The 20,464-nt window shown below is 43.5% G+C and overlaps 1 protein-coding gene across 2 annotated transcripts in view; it reads right to left on the bottom strand.

Moving 5' to 3' along the window:
• Positions 1–20,464, bottom strand: part of IGF2BP3 (insulin like growth factor 2 mRNA binding protein 3) — a 153,777-nt gene that overhangs the window by 5,220 nt on the left and 128,093 nt on the right. For both annotated transcript variants that reach the window (XM_008066189.2, XM_008066190.2), the window contains 2 exons: positions 4,466–4,582; positions 1,349–1,423 (listed from right to left, as the gene is read on the bottom strand). In XM_008066189.2, coding sequence (XP_008064380.1) covers positions 1,349–1,423; positions 4,466–4,582 — 192 coding nt within the window. The remainder of the gene's footprint in view (positions 1–1,348; positions 1,424–4,465; positions 4,583–20,464) is intronic.

Genomic DNA, 20,464 nt, shown 5'->3' with positions numbered 1-20,464 from the left:
GACAAGATCTCACCAAGTTGTCCAGGCTGGTCTTGAACCCCTGGGCTCAGGTAATCCTCTCGCCTTGGCCTCCCAAAGTGCTGGGATTACAGGCATGAGCAACTGTGCCCTGCCGTGTTTACATTTCTTAAAGTAATTGTGAGCCTAACCAACTAAACCAACATCTCAAAGCACCTCCTTTGTTTTTTCCTATTCCTCTTATAAATGAAGTGAAAGCAGTTTTGGATTTTTAGTGAAAAAATGTGATGGTTTTAAAAGGGGAGGGGGGAGGGGAGAGAGGCAGGCACTGTTATCAGCCCCATTTTAGAGCTAAGTAGGGGTAAGTAGTTGTCTTCCCACACAGCTGCCAAATGGCAGGTGGGACCAAGATACAGGTTTTAGGTCAATTAGTAATAATGGAATTCAACAGTTGCTTTTATCTAAGATGAACAAGACACCCATACTGCATATGACAGGAGAAACCATATGCTAAAAGGCTTGCACCTGGAATCTGTCAACACCCTGGTAAGATTCACCCAGTCTGCTGACCACCACGAGGATTCTAACTTTGTACTTAGGTGTTAGGCACTATTTTAAGTCTTTTGTATATTGTTTAAACCTTACACCTACCTTAGGATGTGGACGCTCTTATCCCCATTTTATAGGTGAGGAACTAGTCAGAAAAAGGTTAAGCAACTTGCCCCCAAGGTCACACAGGGTAGATGGTGGAGCTGGGATTCGAATCAGCAGCCTGGCTGTCAAGTCTCTGCTCTTTGTCACTCCGCGACGTCAACTCTCAGCATAGCCTGGGAGGCATTTCAGCCCCTAAAGCCCTCAAACCCCGATAGATATGTGCAGTGGTTCACACCAGGACAAATGCTACGAGAGTGCCTGCCACCTCTACTTCTAAAATCCCAAGGATTAGAGTGATCTGCAGAGTCTGTGGGCAAGAACTAACAGATAATCCAGGGAAAGAGGAAGAAGGGGGCATTTTAAGTCACTGTCAGGGCATCTCAGGGACAGGAGGGGAAAATCTTGGAACAAGTTTCAAAGGCACATTAACTAGGCAGGTTTGTACCTTTCAGCCTTGAATTCTTGCCTTCACATATGATAACAAGGCACGGAGCAAGTCCACCTCTGAGAGACAGGTAACCCCAACGACCATTACAGAATTCTCAGAATTAAAGGCTTTTGGCATATCTTTGTAACCTTGAGGTTGGTTCTACTCTGCTCTTAGGTGTTAATTTCCACTGATTCTTCTCCTGAGTATCAGGCGTACTTAAGGGAGAAGTCGGGTTCCAGAGCTCCAGGAAAGGCAGCACTGTTCTTCACACGCACTTGTTCCCTGTGTACTCTCTAGAGCACATACCTTGAACTGAGCCTCGGGGGGGCCAGTGATAATCACCATCCTCACTTTAGCATCTGGTGCTTCAGCTGGAGCGATCTGTAACAGACCATCCACCACAGTTACGACACTTTCAGGTGTCACTGAGGGAAATTTCAGGCCAGCCAGCTTGGCGTTTGCACATGGCTGGCAGAAATGAGCATGAAAGGCCTTCTGGAAGGAAATTATGGAGCGGCAGCAATTCCTGCAGGTTGGTCAGTCAGGGCTCCTGCCATACCCCGTGGACGTACCCTGCGCCTGGCTTGACCAGAAAGCTCCACACGTGGTCTCTCAGCCAGTCCTCGCCACATTCCCATGGAGTGTCACCTCCACTTTACAGATGGGGGAGTGGAAGGCTGGAGACGCCAGGTTGCCTGGCCCCTGCTCAAACCTAGCAGAGCTGGAGGGAGAGCTGGGTCTGCCTCCGCTGCCCAGTTCACTGCACCAGCAGGACTCAAAGAGTGGTCTTGGCCCACTGCATCAGAACCTCCTGGACTTCCTATGTGTGTAACACACCCTGGAAGACTCCACCTCCAAGTTCCAAGGCTACTGCCCCACATGACCTTTTCTTCTTTCGTGGTTAAGGGCACTGCTTTTGAATATCACCTAGATTGCTGAGCCCTTTATATAGAATTTAGAAAGAAAACTCTTGATTTATTTAAGTGGTTCTTATACATTTTTTGCTAAGTTGACAAATCTAAGAGTATTAGTAAACCCCCCCCCAAGTATGCTTTTTCAAGTGACATATGAAATAAACTAACATTAATTGAGCAGGAGGAAAAGTAAACTCAGACTTTGCTATTTTGACAGAGTATATGAAATCTTTCAAAACCCTGAACTGGGGAAGTGGTGCAGAAATTGTTGCTAGAAGAGGAAGCCAGCATCCCCATGAATCACAGTATGAGGGCTTGGGGAACCTGCTGGTATAAGTTGGTTCAAAAAAAAAAAATGTGTTACCACCACATAAAAGGTGAGGGGGAAAAACAGAAAAAATTGCTAACAATTTGTTACCTAAAGCCAAATGGGTAATTTTCCTACATTATGCTGAACACTGGCTAATTCTGAGTCTATAAGACGAGCAAATAATTACTTGCTTTTAGCCCAAGCTCTTAGGATTATCCTGGGAAGAAGATATCATTCTCCAGCTTTCCAGCTAGTTTTCTTTAAAAATATCTTTACCAATATTGGTGACAGAGGGCTGGGTCGAGGGCACTCACACAGAGAGCAGGAGCATAAACGGACATGACCTCTCAAAAGCCTGAAAAAAGTACACGCTCTTAGACCTACCAGTTCTACTGCTGTCACCTTATGTTAAAGAAATAAGCCTATCTACAAGAATTTTGAAAGAACTTTATCACTACACTATGTATGAAAACTAGGAATACTCTAAATGTCAAATAAGGGAACATGAATGATTATGGTTTGGCGAAACCCAATAAATATTATATGCCTAATAAAGTAACACACACAGATGAAAACCTACACACATCAAAGTATGAAGGGTGGCAGTAGGCCTTTCCGATTATGCAGTTTCAGACTTTTTGAAAAAAACATTTTTCGACCTCATGAGAAAAAGCCATAAGGAATAAAAACGGAGACTCTAATACCCAATTCCTATCTGTGAAATGCTCGTTTGACGTTCTTCCAGAAAGGACATACTAGGCTCTCTTTAGTGTGTGTGCGCGTATGTCAAAGACTTATTTTTAGCTCGTTAGTCAGGAAACTGGCAGGCGAGTCAAGCCAGCTCACCCCTGGATCTTTCACTGTGTTTTTTCCTCGACTAATTTATTTATTTTGGCTGGATTTCCTGTTTACCTATTTTGAAACCTTTGCTCCAAGAGTGTATGAGGGCTATTTCTGTGTTTTGAATTTTAATTATTTAGTTTACATACAGTAGAATCCACTGTTTTGATGTCTAGTTCTATGAGATAACAAATGCATAGTCATGTAGCCACCACCACAGCGTCCTTGTGCTGCCTCATCTTCAACCCTGTCCCCACCTCCAACTCCTGGCAACTGCTGGTTTCGTCTCCATCCCTACAGTTCTGCCTTTTTCAGACTTACCATGTAGATGAAGTCACACAGTATATAGCCCCCGACTTCTTTCTCTTGGCATAATACATGAGATTTCTCCCAAGTTGCATCTGTCAATAGTTGATTCCTTTTTCTCAGTGATATTTATTATATAGATGAACTACAAGTTACCCATTCACCCGTTGAAGAACATTTATTTTCTTCTTATTTGGGGGTATTTATCAGTAAAGATGCTACAAACATTTGAGTGCAGGTTACATGTTAACCTAAGTTTTAATTTCTCTTGGATAAATACCCAGGAGTGGGATTTATGGGCTGTATGGTAAATGTACTTATGTGGTTTTTTTTTTTAATAGTATCTTTTAAAAATAAGTTTATAGAAACCAAAATAAAACTCCCGATAGAGCAATGTTTTCCTACAGAAAGCTATTAATATATCAAGTCTTTGTCAACCGTTGTTTTCCTTAAAACAAAACAACCCATCCTTTTAATATTATATCGCCTCAGCACAGCAAAACTCAGAATCTTCAGTTCACACCATCCTCTATCATGGCAGATGCCGTTAACTGTCCTCCGATACTTGTTAGCCTGTCTCCTGCAATCATAAAGGCTTAGCTGACTCCACACAGACTGCACTCCCTTGCTGCCCCCCTCAGCTTTGCCTGGTCAAGATCTGAGCCATGGATGTAGGCAGGAATATCCTTTAGCAGCTAACAGAAAACCCCCTTAGAGAAAGGCTCTTTGTCATGCTCTCCTTTCCTACTGGCTGGACAACCGGCCTGATTGTTAGAGCACCGGACAGTGTCACCTGGGACCATGAGGGGACAAGGCCCAGAGAAGATGAGCTCCGTGGTGGGGCAGGGCCACCTTCTGGTCCTGGATTGCTCACTACCAGGCCACCTTTTCTGGAGAGAAGTTGACTTACCTGGCGTTTGGGATTTTCTGTCGTACCCTTACGTAACCCTAATATAGTCGTCCACATTCAATTCGATGCACAAAGTGGCAAGCAGATTGATGTTCTGCGTGTTACATAAGGAACCAGGGGAGCCACAGCTGGTGGGACAGTACCTTAATCGAAGCTCCCGCAAAGCGGGAAAGCTGTTTGATGTGCTGGCCCTGCTTGCCGATGATGGCGCCCACGGACAGGGCTGGGATAAACAGATGAACCGTCTCCGTTTCTGACTGCTGTTAGAAAACAAAGCCAGGACACGTGTGTTTACTTGGTACAAATCAGTCTTTTGTTATCATTGGCTTCAGGATGGGCACATTCTCAAAGACCAGGAAGACTAGGAAAGTTTAAGGAGAAACTACCACGATAAATTGGCAAGAGCTTACCTAATCCATCAAGGAGATCTCATATATATATATTCATCCTGAAAACACTGGCACTTAAAATGTCACTTTTCTCTACATGATTTTCTTAAACTTTAAGGTGTCACCGTGTTATAGATTTAAAAGATGCATAGACATTATAAACCTTATGAGAATAGAGGGGTAAGATTGCATTTAAAATTCAGTAAGACTTCCCCTACCACCATCAAGGTAGATTCTTAACAAGTAAATGAAATTGCGAGCTACACACCCACAAATATGACAGCATTCAAGGACACCAGCTCCACACTTCATCTACATAGGTTTTGCTTCTTAAGCAAACAGTGAACAAAACTCCTGAGTCTCGTGATGTATGACTCTATCGTGTAAAGCCTCACCACCGGTATTCAATACTTATTGCACCCAAGCATAGGACAGGACTAGAAAAGAACTCTCCAGAGTGGTAGGACATTCTAAGACACTTTTCCATGAAATTCCTTATTCCTTCCATCTCTGCCTTCCCTTTGCATTGTACACATAAACAATCTGAAGAACATTTTGCAGGCTAACTTCTGGAAGGTCAGTTGCAAATGAATTTGATCTGTATGCCTCATTCCTTCACTTCTTCCCACTTCAAGTCAGTTGTGCCCTTCCTGAGTCTCTTTTCAAGCAGTCATTCTTACAGGGCTAAAGAACACATTTACTTAAGAGTTCAGAGTGCCCTAGGAAGGTCGATTCAAGGTCAGTCATGTTACCAGGGGAGGAGGAGTTCCAAAGAGCAGAAGCAGCACACTGTGTTTATGCAGTTAACTCTTTGCTTACCTTCTAACAATAGTCAAAAAACACTTCCAAGGACAAATTAATGCCAAGAAATAGTTTAAGATGAGCCACAAGTGAATAAACCAAGTAAAGCATAATATGCATTTGTTTTTAAAAAATACGTAGAGCCGGGCTCGGTGGCTCAGCCTGTAATCCCGCACCTTTGGGAGGCTGAAATGAGTGGATTGCCTGAGCCCGCGGGTTCGAGACCCGCCTGGGCAGCGAGACCTCATCTCTATAATAAATCAAAAAATCAGCTGGGCATGGTAGCGCGTGCCTGTAATTCCGGCTACTTGGAAGGCTGAGGCAGAAGGATCGCCAGAGCCCAGCAGGCGAGGCTGCGGTGGCCGGGAGCAGCCACTGCACTCCAGTCTGGGCGACAGAGTGAGACTCCAACTAAAAAAAAAAAAAAAGTATACATTTGGGTATACATTTCTAATCAGGTATAGGAAAACATTTTGTCTTAGGCAACTTACATGTGAACTAATTGGTAAGAAACACTTTGCAGGATCCTGTCTTGAGCCTTCTTGTACTCCTATGACATACTATAAATTCAGCTTCCAAGTACTCAAGTTAACCCATCAATACTGTAACATGCACACATGCAGCCGTCCAACAACTCTTGTGTAATGTGCTCATTTTGGAACCTAAACGCTCTTCTTCAAAAGTCTCAGAGACTAGGAACATCTTTAAAACTGGATCATTTTGCAGCCGGGCTCGGTGGTTCAGCCGGTAATCCCGTGCCTTTGGGAGGCTGAGGTGAGTGGATTGCCTGAGCCCACGGGTTTGAGACCTGCCTGGGCAGCAAGACCTCATCTCTACAATAAATCAAAAAGTCAGCCGGGCATGGTAGTGCATGCCTGTAATTCCGGCTACTTGGAAGGCTGAGGCGGAAGGATCGCCGGAGCCCAGCAGGTCGAGGCTGCGGTGGCTGGGAGCGGCCACTGCACTCCAGTCTGGGTGACAGAGTGAGACTCCAATTCAAAAAAAAAAAAACAAAAAAACTGGATCATTTTAAGCAGTTTTTGAAAATCTTACTCAAAGAAAAACAGTAACACTGGGCTCCGATGTCTTTATTAGATGTAAAAACAAGTTTTGTATCATTTAATGTTAGTCCACCATACAACATCACCACTCTCACCATGCAAAAATCACTTGTGGCATCGATGGTTCCGTCTTCTTCCTCTAAGCCCAGAGTAGAGGTATGGGACAGAGCATCAGGTCCCACAATCTACAGAGAGAGGCACAAATAGCGACAGCAGAGCCCCACATATGGATGAGTAAGCCACCACTGATCCCTCAACACAGATGAACCAGAGGCCACTCCACAGGTCATTGTTTATTCACACTATTTGGGAGGAAGCTTGTTGATTTAAGTGTGATTGTCGCTGAGCGTGGTGGCTCATGATTGTAATCCCAGCACTCTGGGAGGCAAGGGCAGAAGGGTTGTCTGAGCCCAGGGGTTCAAGACCAGACTGGGCAACTTGGCAAGACCTCATCTCGACAATAAATCAAAAAATTAGCCAGCATGGTGGTGCGGGCTGTAGTTCCAGTTATTTGGATGACTGAGGTGGAAGGACTGCCTTAGCCCAGCAGGTTGAGGCTGCGGTGGTCGTCAATGTGCCACTGAACTGCAACCTGGGCAACAAAGTGAGACTCCAACTCAATAAATAAATAAACGCAAAAGAGTCATTTCTTCCTTTCCTCTAGACTCCCATCTATGACATCCACAGGTAAAAAAAAAAATCACTCCTACTCTAACAGTAGCTGAGCCGTATCCCTGCTGCTGCTTAAATTGTTTAAAATTTTCAAGAAAAACCTCAACTGTATGGTGGCTCAACCCTGCAATCCCAGCACTTTGGGAGGCCAAGGTGAGGAGACTGCCTGAGACTGAGACCACAAATTCGCGAACAACCTAGGTAACTTGGCGAGACTGTGTCTGTACAATAAATTAAAAAATGAGCCAGGAGTGGTAGCCTATAGTTACAGTTACTTGGAAGCCTGAGACAGAAAGATCGCCAGAGCCCAGCAGGTCGACGCTGGGGTGGCCATGAACCCGCCACACTGCATTCCAGTCTGGGTGATGGAGTGAGACTCCAAAAAAACAAAACAAAACAAAACAAAACAAAAAAACCTCAACTCCTATCATCTTAAATCGTTAAAGATTAAGGTAACTGTTTACTTATTTTTTTTCAATTTTAAGATTTTAAGTCCTGGCTCTCTGCTCCTCCCACTCAACAGACAGCCACATCGCTCGTGCAGCACTAGCTGCATTTCTGAGACGCCATGATGAAGTTGAAAGCCGGAGTGAACGAATGTGGTCATACTGCGCCCCTGGTCACCAGGGCTGTTTTTAACTCTGGCAAAGTGGATAGTGTTGCCATCAACGATCCCTTCATTGACCTCAGCTACATGTTCCAGTACAACTCCACCCACGGCAAGTTCCACGACACTGTCAAGGCTGAGAACTGGAAGCTTGTCATCAATGGAAAGGCAATCACCATCTTCCAAGGGCAAGATCCCACCAAAATTAAATCACAGTGGAGTCTGCTGGCATCCTCACTATCTTGGAGAAGGCTGGGGGAGCCAAAAGGGTCATCATCTCTGCCCTCTCCACTGGCACCCCCAAGTTTGTGATGGGCGTGAAACCACAAGAAGTACCAGAACAACCTCACGATTATCAGCAATGCCTCCTGCACCACCAACTGCTTGGCCCCCTGGCCAAGGTCATCCATGACAACTCTGGCATCAAGGAGGGACTCATGACCACCATCCACGCTGTCACTGCCATCCAGAAAACTGAGGATGACCCTTTTGGGAAGCTGTGGCACGACGGCCACAGGGCCCTCCAGAATATCACTCCCGTATCCACTGGCACTGCTAAGGCCGTAGGCAAGGTCATCCCCAAGCTGAATGGGAAGCTCACGGGCACGGCCTTCCGTGTCCCCACCACCAGTATGTCTGTCATGACCTGACAAAATATGGTGACATCTAGGAGATAGTGAAGCAGGCATCTGAGGGCCCCCTCAAGGGCATCCTGGGCTACACTGAGCATCAGGTTGTTGTGTCCTCCAACTTTAACAGTGACACCTACTCTTCCACCTTGGATGCTGGGGCTGGCGTTGCCCTCACCGACCACTCTGTCAAGCTCATCTCTTGCTATGACAATGCATTTGGCTACAGCAACAGGATAGTGGACCTCCACAAGGCCTCCAAGGAGTTAAGAGCTCCTGGACCACCAGGCCTAGCAAAAGCACGAGAGGAAGAGAGAAGCCCTCAGCTTCTGGGGAGTCCCTGCCACACTCAGTCCCAGACCACACTAAGAATCTCCCCTCCTTACGGTGTCCACACCAGACCCCCTGAAGGATGGGGGGGCGGGGAAAGGAGGAGGCCCTAGGTAGCCCCACCTCATGTACCATCAATAGTCAGTCCCCTGCACGCAGCCAAAAAAAAAAAGAATTTTAAGTCTTTATAGTTTCTTTCCTATAAACTTCAGGAAAATTTTTAAAAAGTTATTTAGAAACAAAAATACTCTAGAAACAACAAAAAGACTGGTTCTTTGAATACAAGAAATAACCAGTAATGAGAAATGAGAAACAGGACATATGACACCTAGATAAAATTAGCTAAAGATAAAAATTCGATACAAATTAAAATACAATAGTGTGATGATAAATCTAAAAACGTCAAAAATTACCAAGGCTAATCAAGAAAACGTATACTGACCAAATAACTTATAAGTCCACTATCAACTGATTACCTAAATAAAGTACCACACCCAATTTTTTTTTTTTTTTTTTTGAGGTGGGGTCTCACTTTACCACCTAGGCTGGAATGCAACGACCCTATCATAGCTCACTGCAGCCTTGACATCCTGTGCTCAGGCAATCCTTCTACCTCAGCCTCCTGAGTTGCTGGGATAGCAGGCATGTGCCACCATGCCTGGCTGATTTTTTAATTCTCAATTTTTCAGAGACGAGGTCTTGCTACATTGCCCAGGCTGGTCTCAAACTCTTGGGCTCAAGCAATCCTCCCACTTCAGCCTCCCAAAACACTAGGACAACTATAGCAGTGAGCTACCACGCCCAGCCCCAAGTAGCTTTATTGATTAGTTATTTCAAGCCAAATGTTCAGGATGATGAAAACCCAGTGAAAACAGAAAACTAGAAAAGACCAGGAAGACATGTTTCATGGGAAAGAATGTGCTCACTAAAACTTTAAACAGGAGCACACTTACAAGTCACATATATTCTAATTTGCTTTTTTACCCTAACAATATACTTGAAGACCTTCCTGTGTTATTCAGATTCCCTACCTCATCCTACTGACAGTATTCTCTCAGACATGCCACAGCTGATTTAATCTCATACAGTGTGTGTGCAGTTGCCAATTTTCAACTACTGTAATGCTTTAATCGAATCTCTGTACATAAGTGTCTGTGCCCTGTTTAAATACTTCTGTTGCATACATTCTTAGACATGCCACGGCTGACTTAATCTCATACAGTGTGTGTACAGTTGCCAATTTTTAACTACTGTAATGCTTCAATCGAATCTCTGTACATAAGTGTCTGTGCCGTTTAAACACTTCTGTAGCATACATTCTTAGAAGAACCGCTGAGTGTAAGGGCCTAAACATTTAAAATTGGTAAATATTTTCAAGTTACCGTACCAAAAGTCTCCTACTCAGTCCACAGAATTCCAGTTATTCCATTCCAAGAGAATTCCAGGTGAGGACACATGTGGACATTGCCTTCGTGTTCTCACACAAGGGCAGTGGAGACAGGTAAAAAGCATGTGAGGAGCTGGGCTTGGTGGCTCAGCCTGTAATCCCATGCCTTTGGGAGGCTGAGGTGAGTGGATTGCCTGAGCCTGAGGGTTCAAGACCCGCTTGGGCAGCGAGACCTCATCTCTACAATAAATCAAAAATCAGTCGGGCATGGTAGCTACTCAGAAGGCTGAGGCGGAAGGATCGCCGGAGCCCAGCAGGTCAAGGCTGTGGTGGCCGGGAGCGGCCACTGCACTCCAGTCTGGGCAACAGAATGAGACTCCAACTCAAAAAAAAAAAAGTATGTGAAGGGAAAATCCAGACTGACAGAAAAATCACTCTGTTGGGGAGGTAGGCAGGTACACAGCAACCATGCGGCAAGATCTGCTTGTGAGTTGCCCTGCTGTGTGTAACCTCACCTGTACACCTCATGACAGATCCAAATGACAGATACTGGCAACATGCTCATTTTAAAGTTGAGAAACCTGACCTAGAGAGGCTAAGTCATTTGCCCAAAGTCACACACTGACTGGTTTTGGAGCCAGGACTCAAACCTGATCTCTCATCTCCTAAACCATACATACACACATACACACACAATGTACCCTTCTTTCAACGGGTACAGATATGCTTTGAAATATGCCCAGAGTTACCAAAAATATACACAGAGTTCCAAAGAAAAACACCTGGCAGAACCGTCATTCCAAGAGGGGCTGCCAGCCCTGGTCCAATCACAATTTCCTTGACTATCCTTGGTGCAACTTCCTATGAGTCAAAAGAAATGTCTTAGATTGGGCAACTCTTTCGGGTCCCTTCCCACTGTGGAAGCTTTTCTGTCCTCAATAAATCTTGCTTTAAAAAAGAAAGAAAGAAAGAAACGTCTTAGGATGTAGTTGGCAAAAGCTTAAACCTCTGATCATCAACATGCCAAAAAGGGCATCCAGAGAGAGTCCCTAAAATTTCTCTATTTTGAAGAGGCATGGCCAAAGATCAAGAACTGAAAGCAATAGGTTGGTCCTCTCACCTGCACACACCCATTCTATGCATGTTTAAGACACTTTGCAACTGAACTGAAAGAGTTTCAATTCCTTTATCTTCTTTATCTGACAGTTAAGAGTGCTTTATAAAGACTTTCAGAAAGTTCAGTTTCCTATTTCTCACTAATTCGCATAATGATGCAATCAAGTCTTTTAAACTTAAGTATGTGTGCACTGTCACACATATTTCTAAGAAATTCTGTTGACAGCACTTCTGGGTCAAAGAGCACAATCATTTAAAATTGACAAGTCTCTAAAATCACCATGGTAATAAATTTATTTCATGGTCAATAAATGTATTCAAGAAAGGGAAAAATCATTTTAGTACAAATCATGTTTTTCACTTTCATGAAAAATAAAGCAATGTATGATTCTAGTCACTTAAACCCTGTTCTTCTTATCTCTTCCTTTACCCTTCACTCACCCCCTCCCAATACAATGTCTCTCATGTTCATTAAGAGTTAGCCCAAAATTCATCTTCAGGAAATATTCTTTATCTACCAGTCTCTAATCACCAGATTTTGTTTCTTCAGGATTTGTGTATATAGATGTCCTAAATTTGTGCCACTTTTTTTTCCCCCCTTAGATTCAGAGAGTATACATGAGTGTTTGTTACATGGACATATTGTGTAGTGGTGGGGATTGGGTCTCAGGAGGCCCCTTCCGCAGACAATGAACATTGTGCCCCAGAAGTAGTTTCTGAACCCTTACCTCCCTCATTGGTGTCCCCAGTGTCTATTATTTCCATATCTCTGACTATTTAGCTCCCATATATGAGTGAGAACAAGTAGTGTTTGGTTTGGTTTCTGAGTCAGTTCACTTAGTATGATTATCACCAGCTCCATCCATGCTGCGGCAAAGGACATGATTTCATTCTTTTTTTATGACTGCAATTTTGTGCCACCTTCTTTACAAATTGGTAAAGTTCTTTGGTATCCCCCACTTCCCCAGAATAATGTAACACATTGCAGGTATTAATGCAGTTATCAGCTGAATGAAGTCCCCCTACAGCATCTACAAAACAAACACACAGGAAGATGTGTCTCCCCATTAAACTATTAATGGTGGAGATTTGTGACAGGGGCCTGTCCTGCACAGTGTGGCCAGATCACTTCTGTGGCTCTTCGTCAGTAACCAATACCCACTATTTCCAGGCCAGGAGAACAGTCCCTCTATTAGGAAGGCACTACAGCTCACAGTAGCCAGTGTGTCATACAGTAACCAAATGCCATCTCTCTCTCTCTCTCTCTTTTTAATGCCTTTTCTCTCTTTAAGGACTTTCTTGTTTATAACTGAACAGGCCAACTGAATTAATGCTGACATTGACTATAAGCAGTGCTCAATGTTAGCATTATTTCATTATTCTGGTCCTTTATATCAAGACTGTTAAGTTAATCTTGACCATTTTTTCTTTTTAAAGAGTGGGATCTAAACATTCTATCTCACTAAGAACATCCATATCATGTTCTTTTGAACAACATACTTTCGGGGGGGGGTGATAAACACCTTTTTAATGGTTAAACTAAAACTCATGTCACTTGCCCAGATTTACCCACAGCGTCTCATCATGACTATGTAATTATTTGTTTCCTGGGCCTTGTTCCAAAATAACTGTAATGGTGCTTACAAAATACACATCATCTAGAAAGACAAGACAAAGGCAGTGAAGAAATATGAGCATAGGGACCTGGACAATAAAGGTAAGATGAAGCCCTAAATGCTACTATTATGCAAATCTGACTTTCAGTTTCCTAGTGGCTAATTTTTTGAAGTCACTTGCATGATTTACCATGACTATGAAAGAAACAATTCATGTGCTCAGCAGAAAGAACTCCTCCTGGTACTGATCCCAGACAGCAACTCCTAAATGTCCCCAAAGGACACTACAGGAGCAGCCGCAGCCTCAGCATCATCCTCAGAGTGCAAGTGCGGCTTGAGTATGTGTCTCAGCCTGGAAGACATCCAAGGCTGTCGCTGTGAAGGACAAGAGCAAAGTGATCTTTCTGACATGGTGATGAAAGGCTGTCCATGTTTTTGTTTTGCTGACGAGAGGTAATAAATCCAATGTGAAGATTAAGAATAAACAGGCTGGGTGTGGTGGCTCACACCTGTAATCCCAGCACTTTAGGAGGCTGAGATGGGAGGATTGTGTAAGCCGAGGAGTTCTAGACAAATTTGGGCAACACGGTGAGACCTTATCTCTACAAAGAGTCAAAAAAGTAGCTGGGCATGGTGGCACACGCCTGTAGTCCCAGGTACTCGGGAGGCTGAGGCTGCCCCAGTGAGTCACGATGGCACCAGGGAGAAACCCTGACTCAAAAGAAAAAAACAACAAAACACAGAAGAGAAATGTTGTGTGAAGCTTTGGCAAAGGAATGGCGGTCAGCAAGGACCAACTCCTAACAGAAGGACAGGGCAGACACCTGCAGTCAGAGTCGATGTGGAGTTCTCCACACACCTTAAACGAGGATGGAAACAGAAGCAACATGACTCATTTAACAGAAGCAGCGGCATTAGAAGTAATCTGCTTTTCTACACCAGGAGATGCTGCCTAGACTGATGGACAGTGACATAGGGTCTTGGCAGTAACATCTTAAAGAAAAGTTGACCCATGAGATGTCTGAAGCCTGGCAAACATATTTCTGAACATCATCCAATTCCCTTTGCTCCAATTTCAGATCCACCAAGCATCTCCCTGACCATAAGTTACTTTTCAAGGAAACTTTCCTCTGGGAATGTAAGGCCGCTCACATAAACATCCTGTCTACTTGACAATCATTAAACTGGCTCTATCATACAATTCAGTCTTACGTGGGATTCAGCATCATTAGCAATGTTTTCAGGATTTGGACACCCCAGATAAGCAGATAATTTAATTTTTACTTGCAAAACCAAGCAGCCAGAACAAAGGTTAGGATAAGTCTCTTTCACTTGTGAATGTAAATTCCCTGAGACCTAGCTTGGGAAAAACCCATCAGCACTCCTTGGCCATGTTACACATTCCTTGCATTTGAGTTAATGTTCAGTTGCATTGTCTGAACCCTTCTTTCCAAATCCTTTTCTTGATACATTCTTCGGGGGTGATGGATATTCACAGGACACAAGCTGCTTCCCAGTGGCCCTCTGCCAGATGCCTATCGGCAAAGCTTCCTTTGGACTTCTTGGCAGACTCCATGCTATGCCTTGAAATAACAGAGGAACAAAGCTGCTCAACCGAAAGTTTGCATAACTAGTGAAGTCTGCCAATGAGTAATTCCTAATCATCTATCGTGAAGAGATACAAGTATGAGCAAACAGTAAGGTTAAGTGTATTTACTTTGTGTGGAACAAAATCTAAGACATCACAAAGGCATGGAGACATGCATGCCAGCCAAGATCAGCCTCCAGGAACCTGGATGAATGCCAGTGTTTCCCTGTGGCTTGTAAAACAGACACTCCTGGGTTTCTGTTTGTTTGTTTTTAAATGGGTTTTGGTCTGGAACTGAAACTAAGTTTACTCAACTCCATGACCTGTACAAAATATTGAAGTCTTTTTTTTCCTTTAAAGGCAAAGAAAGTTCCTTTCCCTAAGTAGACAACCAAGGCCTCTTAGAGTAATAAATGTGTACAGTGAGTTACCGACTTGGAAATTATTTACTGACAACAGAGCTGTACCCAAGATGAAAATTCTTAAACAGGAGGACTAGAGATTCTATGAAACAGTCATATGATCTAAAATTCCATTCAACTCTTACAAATATTTTGTTTCTGAAAGTGTACCTTAACCTAGCCAATACCTAAAACAGTGCTCACCTCTCTTGAGTTTTTCATAAGCAGAAAGCTAGCAATTTTCAGGTTATACTATCATTCTGGGGACTTGTGGGAAGACTCCAAAGAGGCTATCATAATTATGAAGACAACAGCCTTGGGCTTACTTCTGCCAACCCAACCGCAGGCTGCCAAGACCATCCAGCGAAGGCGACGTGCACTCTGCCAATCCCGGCTCTGGCTCTACTCCACTAGCTGCCAACTCCCTCTTCCCTACTGTTTGAGCATTTCTGAAAGGCGCATTTCCTGTCATTTACAAACCAGAAGTTTGCCAATTAAGGACTGCATGAGCCAGCTGCTAGGCAGGAACTAGAGACTTTTTGTCTGTTGGAAGAACTAACTCTTTGGCTCTATGGAAAAATCAACCTGGCAGGTTCCGGGAAGAAGAGAATATTGTGGGAGAACTCGTGGGCAAAGTTCTGGAATGGAACAGAGGCAAGGCACTTCGCCAAAGACAAGACACATCATCCTGCTTTCAGGATACAAAGCAGGCACAAAGAGAGATGAGTAGAAACACTGAACAATTCGAAAAGAAAGAGGAAGCAGTAACAGAAAAATACAGAGCCCGTTTCTTTGAAACACTTAGCCATCAAAACCTACTTTTGGCAGGCAATATACATTTAAAATAAAAGCAGAGATTCACTGTTAACCTACAGGACACCAAGGATAAACAGATAGCCTGAAGTAATCAGACTTCTCTGTGATAGTGTCTAAGGCAGCAGTTCCCCAAACCTTTTGGCATCAGGAACTGCTTTCGTGGAAGACAATTTTTCCACGGATGGTGGGGGGAGAGGGAGACAGGGAGTGGGGGATCATCAGGTGTTACATTCTCATAAGGAGTACGCAACATAGATCCTTCACATGTTCAGTTGACAATAGGGTTTGCGCTCCTATGAGAATCTAATGCGGCTGTTCTGACAGGAGGTGGAACTCCACTCGCCCTCTGCTCACCTCCTGCAATGCAGCTGGGTTCCTAACAGACCACAGGACCGGTACCAGTCCATGGCCCAGGGATTGGGGACCTCTGGTCTAAGGAACAGCAAGCTTCTTGTTAGCAAGTACAGTCACCAGACTGCAGTGGCAGAATATCTTAAGAGTGCTGAGAACAAATCCCTGTCAGTCTCTAATTTTCTAATTCTTTTTTTCAAAATATGACATCACAGACCCTCACAAACCTACAATATTATGTGCTTCAGCAAGAAGAAAAGTGAAGCCAAAAGAATGTAAGAAGCAAAGATAATCAAAGAAATGGATGAAACTTTGGCAAATTTAACTACTGACTTTAAAAACAAGTTCATTTGCACTTCAAAAAGTGGTGACCACTAGGTACACGTAATAGGTAAGCAGCAGTGATAGGGGTTTATGAAAAGAACAAAGTCTAAAAATAGTTCCAACTAAGTATGTGCACCCCCAACCCCCTGAAGTCATAAACCAAAACAAAACTTACACATTAAGCCAGAAAATTATCTGACAGCAATCTGAAATTAGAATTTGCTCTAATTGACACCCACAGACATAATATGATATTCTTTAAATTTTTTTTTTTTTTTTTTTTGAGTTGGAGTCTCACTCCGGAGCCCAGACTGGAGTGCAGTGGCACGCTCCCGGCCACCACAGTCTCGACCCACTAGGCTCCAGCGATCCTTCCACCTCAGCCTTCCAAGTAGCCAGAATTGCAGGCATGCACTCCCACGCCCGGCTAATTTTCGATTTAATGTAGAGATGAGGTCTCTCAAGTTGCCTGGGTGGATCTCAAACCCACGGGCTCAGGCAATCCACTTACCTTGGCCTCCTAAAGCACTGGGATTACAGGCTAAGACACCAAGCCCGGCGATATTCTTAATAATAGTGTTTTCCCTTTATTTAGGATTAAAATAATCTGCAGAAGTGGAAATCTGAAACATGGAATTTTCTCCTCCAGAATGAATTTAGATTATCATCTTCTTTTGGGGAGAAGTTATAATAAAAGACTTTCCTCCCTTGTGGGCTCTTGGAGGTTCCCTTACCATGTGCTAAATCCAGTGGGGCAGACACACAAGTAGATGTCCCCAACACCTGTTTTCCTTTAGCAGTAGACGCTGTGTCTAATGGGCACATTGCTCCCCCACCCCCACCAAGACTGTTTCCCAGCTTCTCTTGCAGCTAAACACAGCTAGGTGTTAAGTTCTGGCCAATGTGATGCCAATGAAAGTGTGAAAAGCTATCCTCAGGCAGGGTCCTTAAATGAGGAGCTGCCAATTTTGACTCTTTTTTTTAAAGACAGGATCTCATTATGCTGCTCAGACTGAACTCAAACTTCTGGGCTCAAGCAATCCTATCACCTGAGTCATCTGAGGAGCTAGGAATACAGGTGCCCACCACTGCACTGAGCAATCCTTTTATTCTTCTTGCTGGATGAAATCAGACCCAATGGCTGGAGCTTGAGTGACCATCCTAAGCCAGATGACCAAAGCAGATAGGAGCACCAGTCCTGAATGACATGTCAAAACCACTACCAGCCTTGCATCATTTACCCTTGAACTCTTCTCATGAAAATGGAAAAGTCACTCAAGCCAATTTTTTTCTTGTAGCATACAGCCAAACCCAATCCTGATACATATAGCATGCCAGAATAGATTTAGGAGAGTGAAAACAGACATATGGCAGCATCCCACTGAGATTTTTGGCCTGATATTTGACTGTGAGTTGGAATGACAGGTGGTCCAGAGATACAAGGGTGAATTTTCACTCTTTAAAATAAAGCATGTAGGCTAGGCACAGTGGCTCATGCCTATAATCCCAGCACTTTGAGAGGCCAAAGAGTGAGGATTGCCTGAGCTTAGGAGCTTGAAATTAGCCTGGGCAACATGGCAAGATCTCATTTCTACAATTTAACAAGAAAAAAGAAAAAAGAAAGCAAGGTGTGGTGGCTCATGCCTTAATCCCAGCACTTTGGGAGGCTGAGGCGGGAGGATTGCCTGAGCCCAGGGGTTCAAGACCAGCCTGGACAACATGGCGAGACCTCATCTCTACAATATATATATTAAAAAATTAGCCAGGTGTGGTGGCACATGCCTATAGTTCCAACTACTTGAAAGGCTGAGGTGGAAGAATGCAGGTTGAGGCTGTGGTAGCCATGGTCGTGCCACTGCACTCCAGCCTGGGAGACAGAGTGAGACTCCAACTCAGAAAATACATACACACATAAAAATAAATAAATAAATAATAAGGCACAGAACAAGGTATAAAGAGGAACGTACACAAGTGGTATGTGTTTGTGCTTACCCTAAAACTTTTCTTCCAATGTTTTGGTATTGCTGAGAATATCTCTCAAACATGGGAGTGCCCCCTCCACAGACCAGTCAACATTCCTTGTAGAACAGTAGTAGTTCTTAGCTGGGCATGGGAGCACATGTCTGTAATCCCAGCTACTTGGGAGTCTGAGGCTTAAATCCAGAAGTTCAAGGTTGAGGCCAGCCTGAGCAATACAGCAAGACCCTATCTCCTTTAAAAAAGGGTAAGGTAGGATAGGGTAGATAGAATAATTCCTGACAATGAATGGGTTGCAAAACAGATGATTTTTATAAAACCACAAGTTTCTGAGCTTCTATCTGCTCCCACTGAGATTTTGATTTATTTAAGTGGGGCACAGGTTCTTAGCCAGTTAAGAAATAGAGCAGCTGTTGTTAGTCTTGATGCCATCTTGGGAGTCATCTGAGGGGCTTTAGAAAATGATACCTGTGCCTCACCCCTCTGTCTGGGTATTCTGCTTCATGTTGTCCGGGATATTTCTAATGGAACTATGGGAAAAACATATTTCCCCCTCAAGGCAGGGAGTAATTAATGCCTACGTTACGAATCATCAATTAATGATTGTAAAATAAGAAATTAAACATGGTAATATATAATCTAGGCAAATATATTATTTGGGTAAATGATTTAGGGTAATATCCTGAAATCACCTAATTCAGGGATTCCATTATACCACTCCCTAGAGTCCTGACACGATACATACATCTGCCCTAAACTCCACCCTATGGCAAACATAAAGAAGCTAGTGGACACATTCAAAGTCAAGTTCATATACATACTCTCAAATTCTTATTTTGGGATCACTTCCCCCCAGTCCCCGCTATTGACCTGTAAAAGCTGGAAATGTTTGACGTGAATGTCTCTAGAGACATTCATCTTACTGAGTTTTTTCATTGTACAGGTAAGGAAAACCCAGAGCCGAGAGAAGTCTGACCTTCTGTGACACAAAGTCAAGGCACAGCTGGGGTCTACCTGGGCTCTGACCCCAGGGTTCATTCCACCAGTGCCCTCGAGCGTCAAGGTACAAACACATCAGACCCTTCACATGGCACGCAATGAATCAACTCATACTTCAGACGTGTCATTTGGTTCCCAGGCCCAAAATATGAGAATTGGCAGGTGACTGCAGGGAAGGATGTGGATGTCACCAACAGAAAAGGCAGAAAGGCAAACACTCAGAACACCCAACAGTCTAGTGGGCTCAAGGATGGGGCAAGGAAATTCTCACTTTTAAACGGATACAAGATGGACAGTCTCAGTAATCTGTGTTCTCGGTAGAATTTCCATGTCATTTTATGCCACATATTTATTCTAGCTAGTGATATGATGGAATGCCCCACCCATTTCACTTGGTCATTTTCCTAAATCAGCAAAGGAGATACCACTCAAAAGAGGAAATAAGAAAGTCACATGAGAAGAGAGATATGGAAGAACAAATGCATGAAGGAAGTTCTTAGAATGGTAATTTTATTTCACATGCGTATCTACCACTAATTATTGATAATGCAACTGAATTATGAACTACTTGCAAAATAAAACTGATTACATCAGGTATCTGCTGCATTACAATTATTCTACCACTAGGTTTCATGCCATTACTTCAGGGAAACACTATTCTTAAAAAGCAAAGCAAGAATAATATGAGTCATTTCTTGCATAATATACCTCTTTACAAAATAAACAAAAGCTGATAAATGTCTGCATATGCGCACGCGCACGCACACACCCCAGAATTGAGCAAAACTATCTTATCTCATTGGTTTAAAAAGTACAAACATTCAAAATGGAAAACATGTAGTCTTCCCCCCAGTCTTTCAAAGCCATTAACTTCCAGGTGACAAAGATAAAAAATCCTTTCCATCAATATTTTTAAATAATGGCAGCCAAAAAAGGAATGAAATCATGTCCTCTGCAGCAACATGGATGGAGCCAGAGATCATCATACAAATGAACCAACTCAGAAACAGAAACCCAAACACTGCATGTTCTCTCGCACACATGGGATTGAAATAGTCACAAAGATGGAAATTAAATA

The sequence above is a fragment of the Carlito syrichta genome, unplaced genomic scaffold, assembly GCF_000164805.1.
Source record: "Carlito syrichta isolate Samal-C Ts95f unplaced genomic scaffold, Tarsius_syrichta-2.0.1 Scaffold308854, whole genome shotgun sequence".
NCBI lineage: Eukaryota > Metazoa > Chordata > Mammalia > Primates > Tarsiidae > Carlito > Carlito syrichta.
The sequence above is the reverse complement of the archived record's forward strand: the minus strand, read 5'-3'. Positions and strand labels throughout refer to the sequence as shown.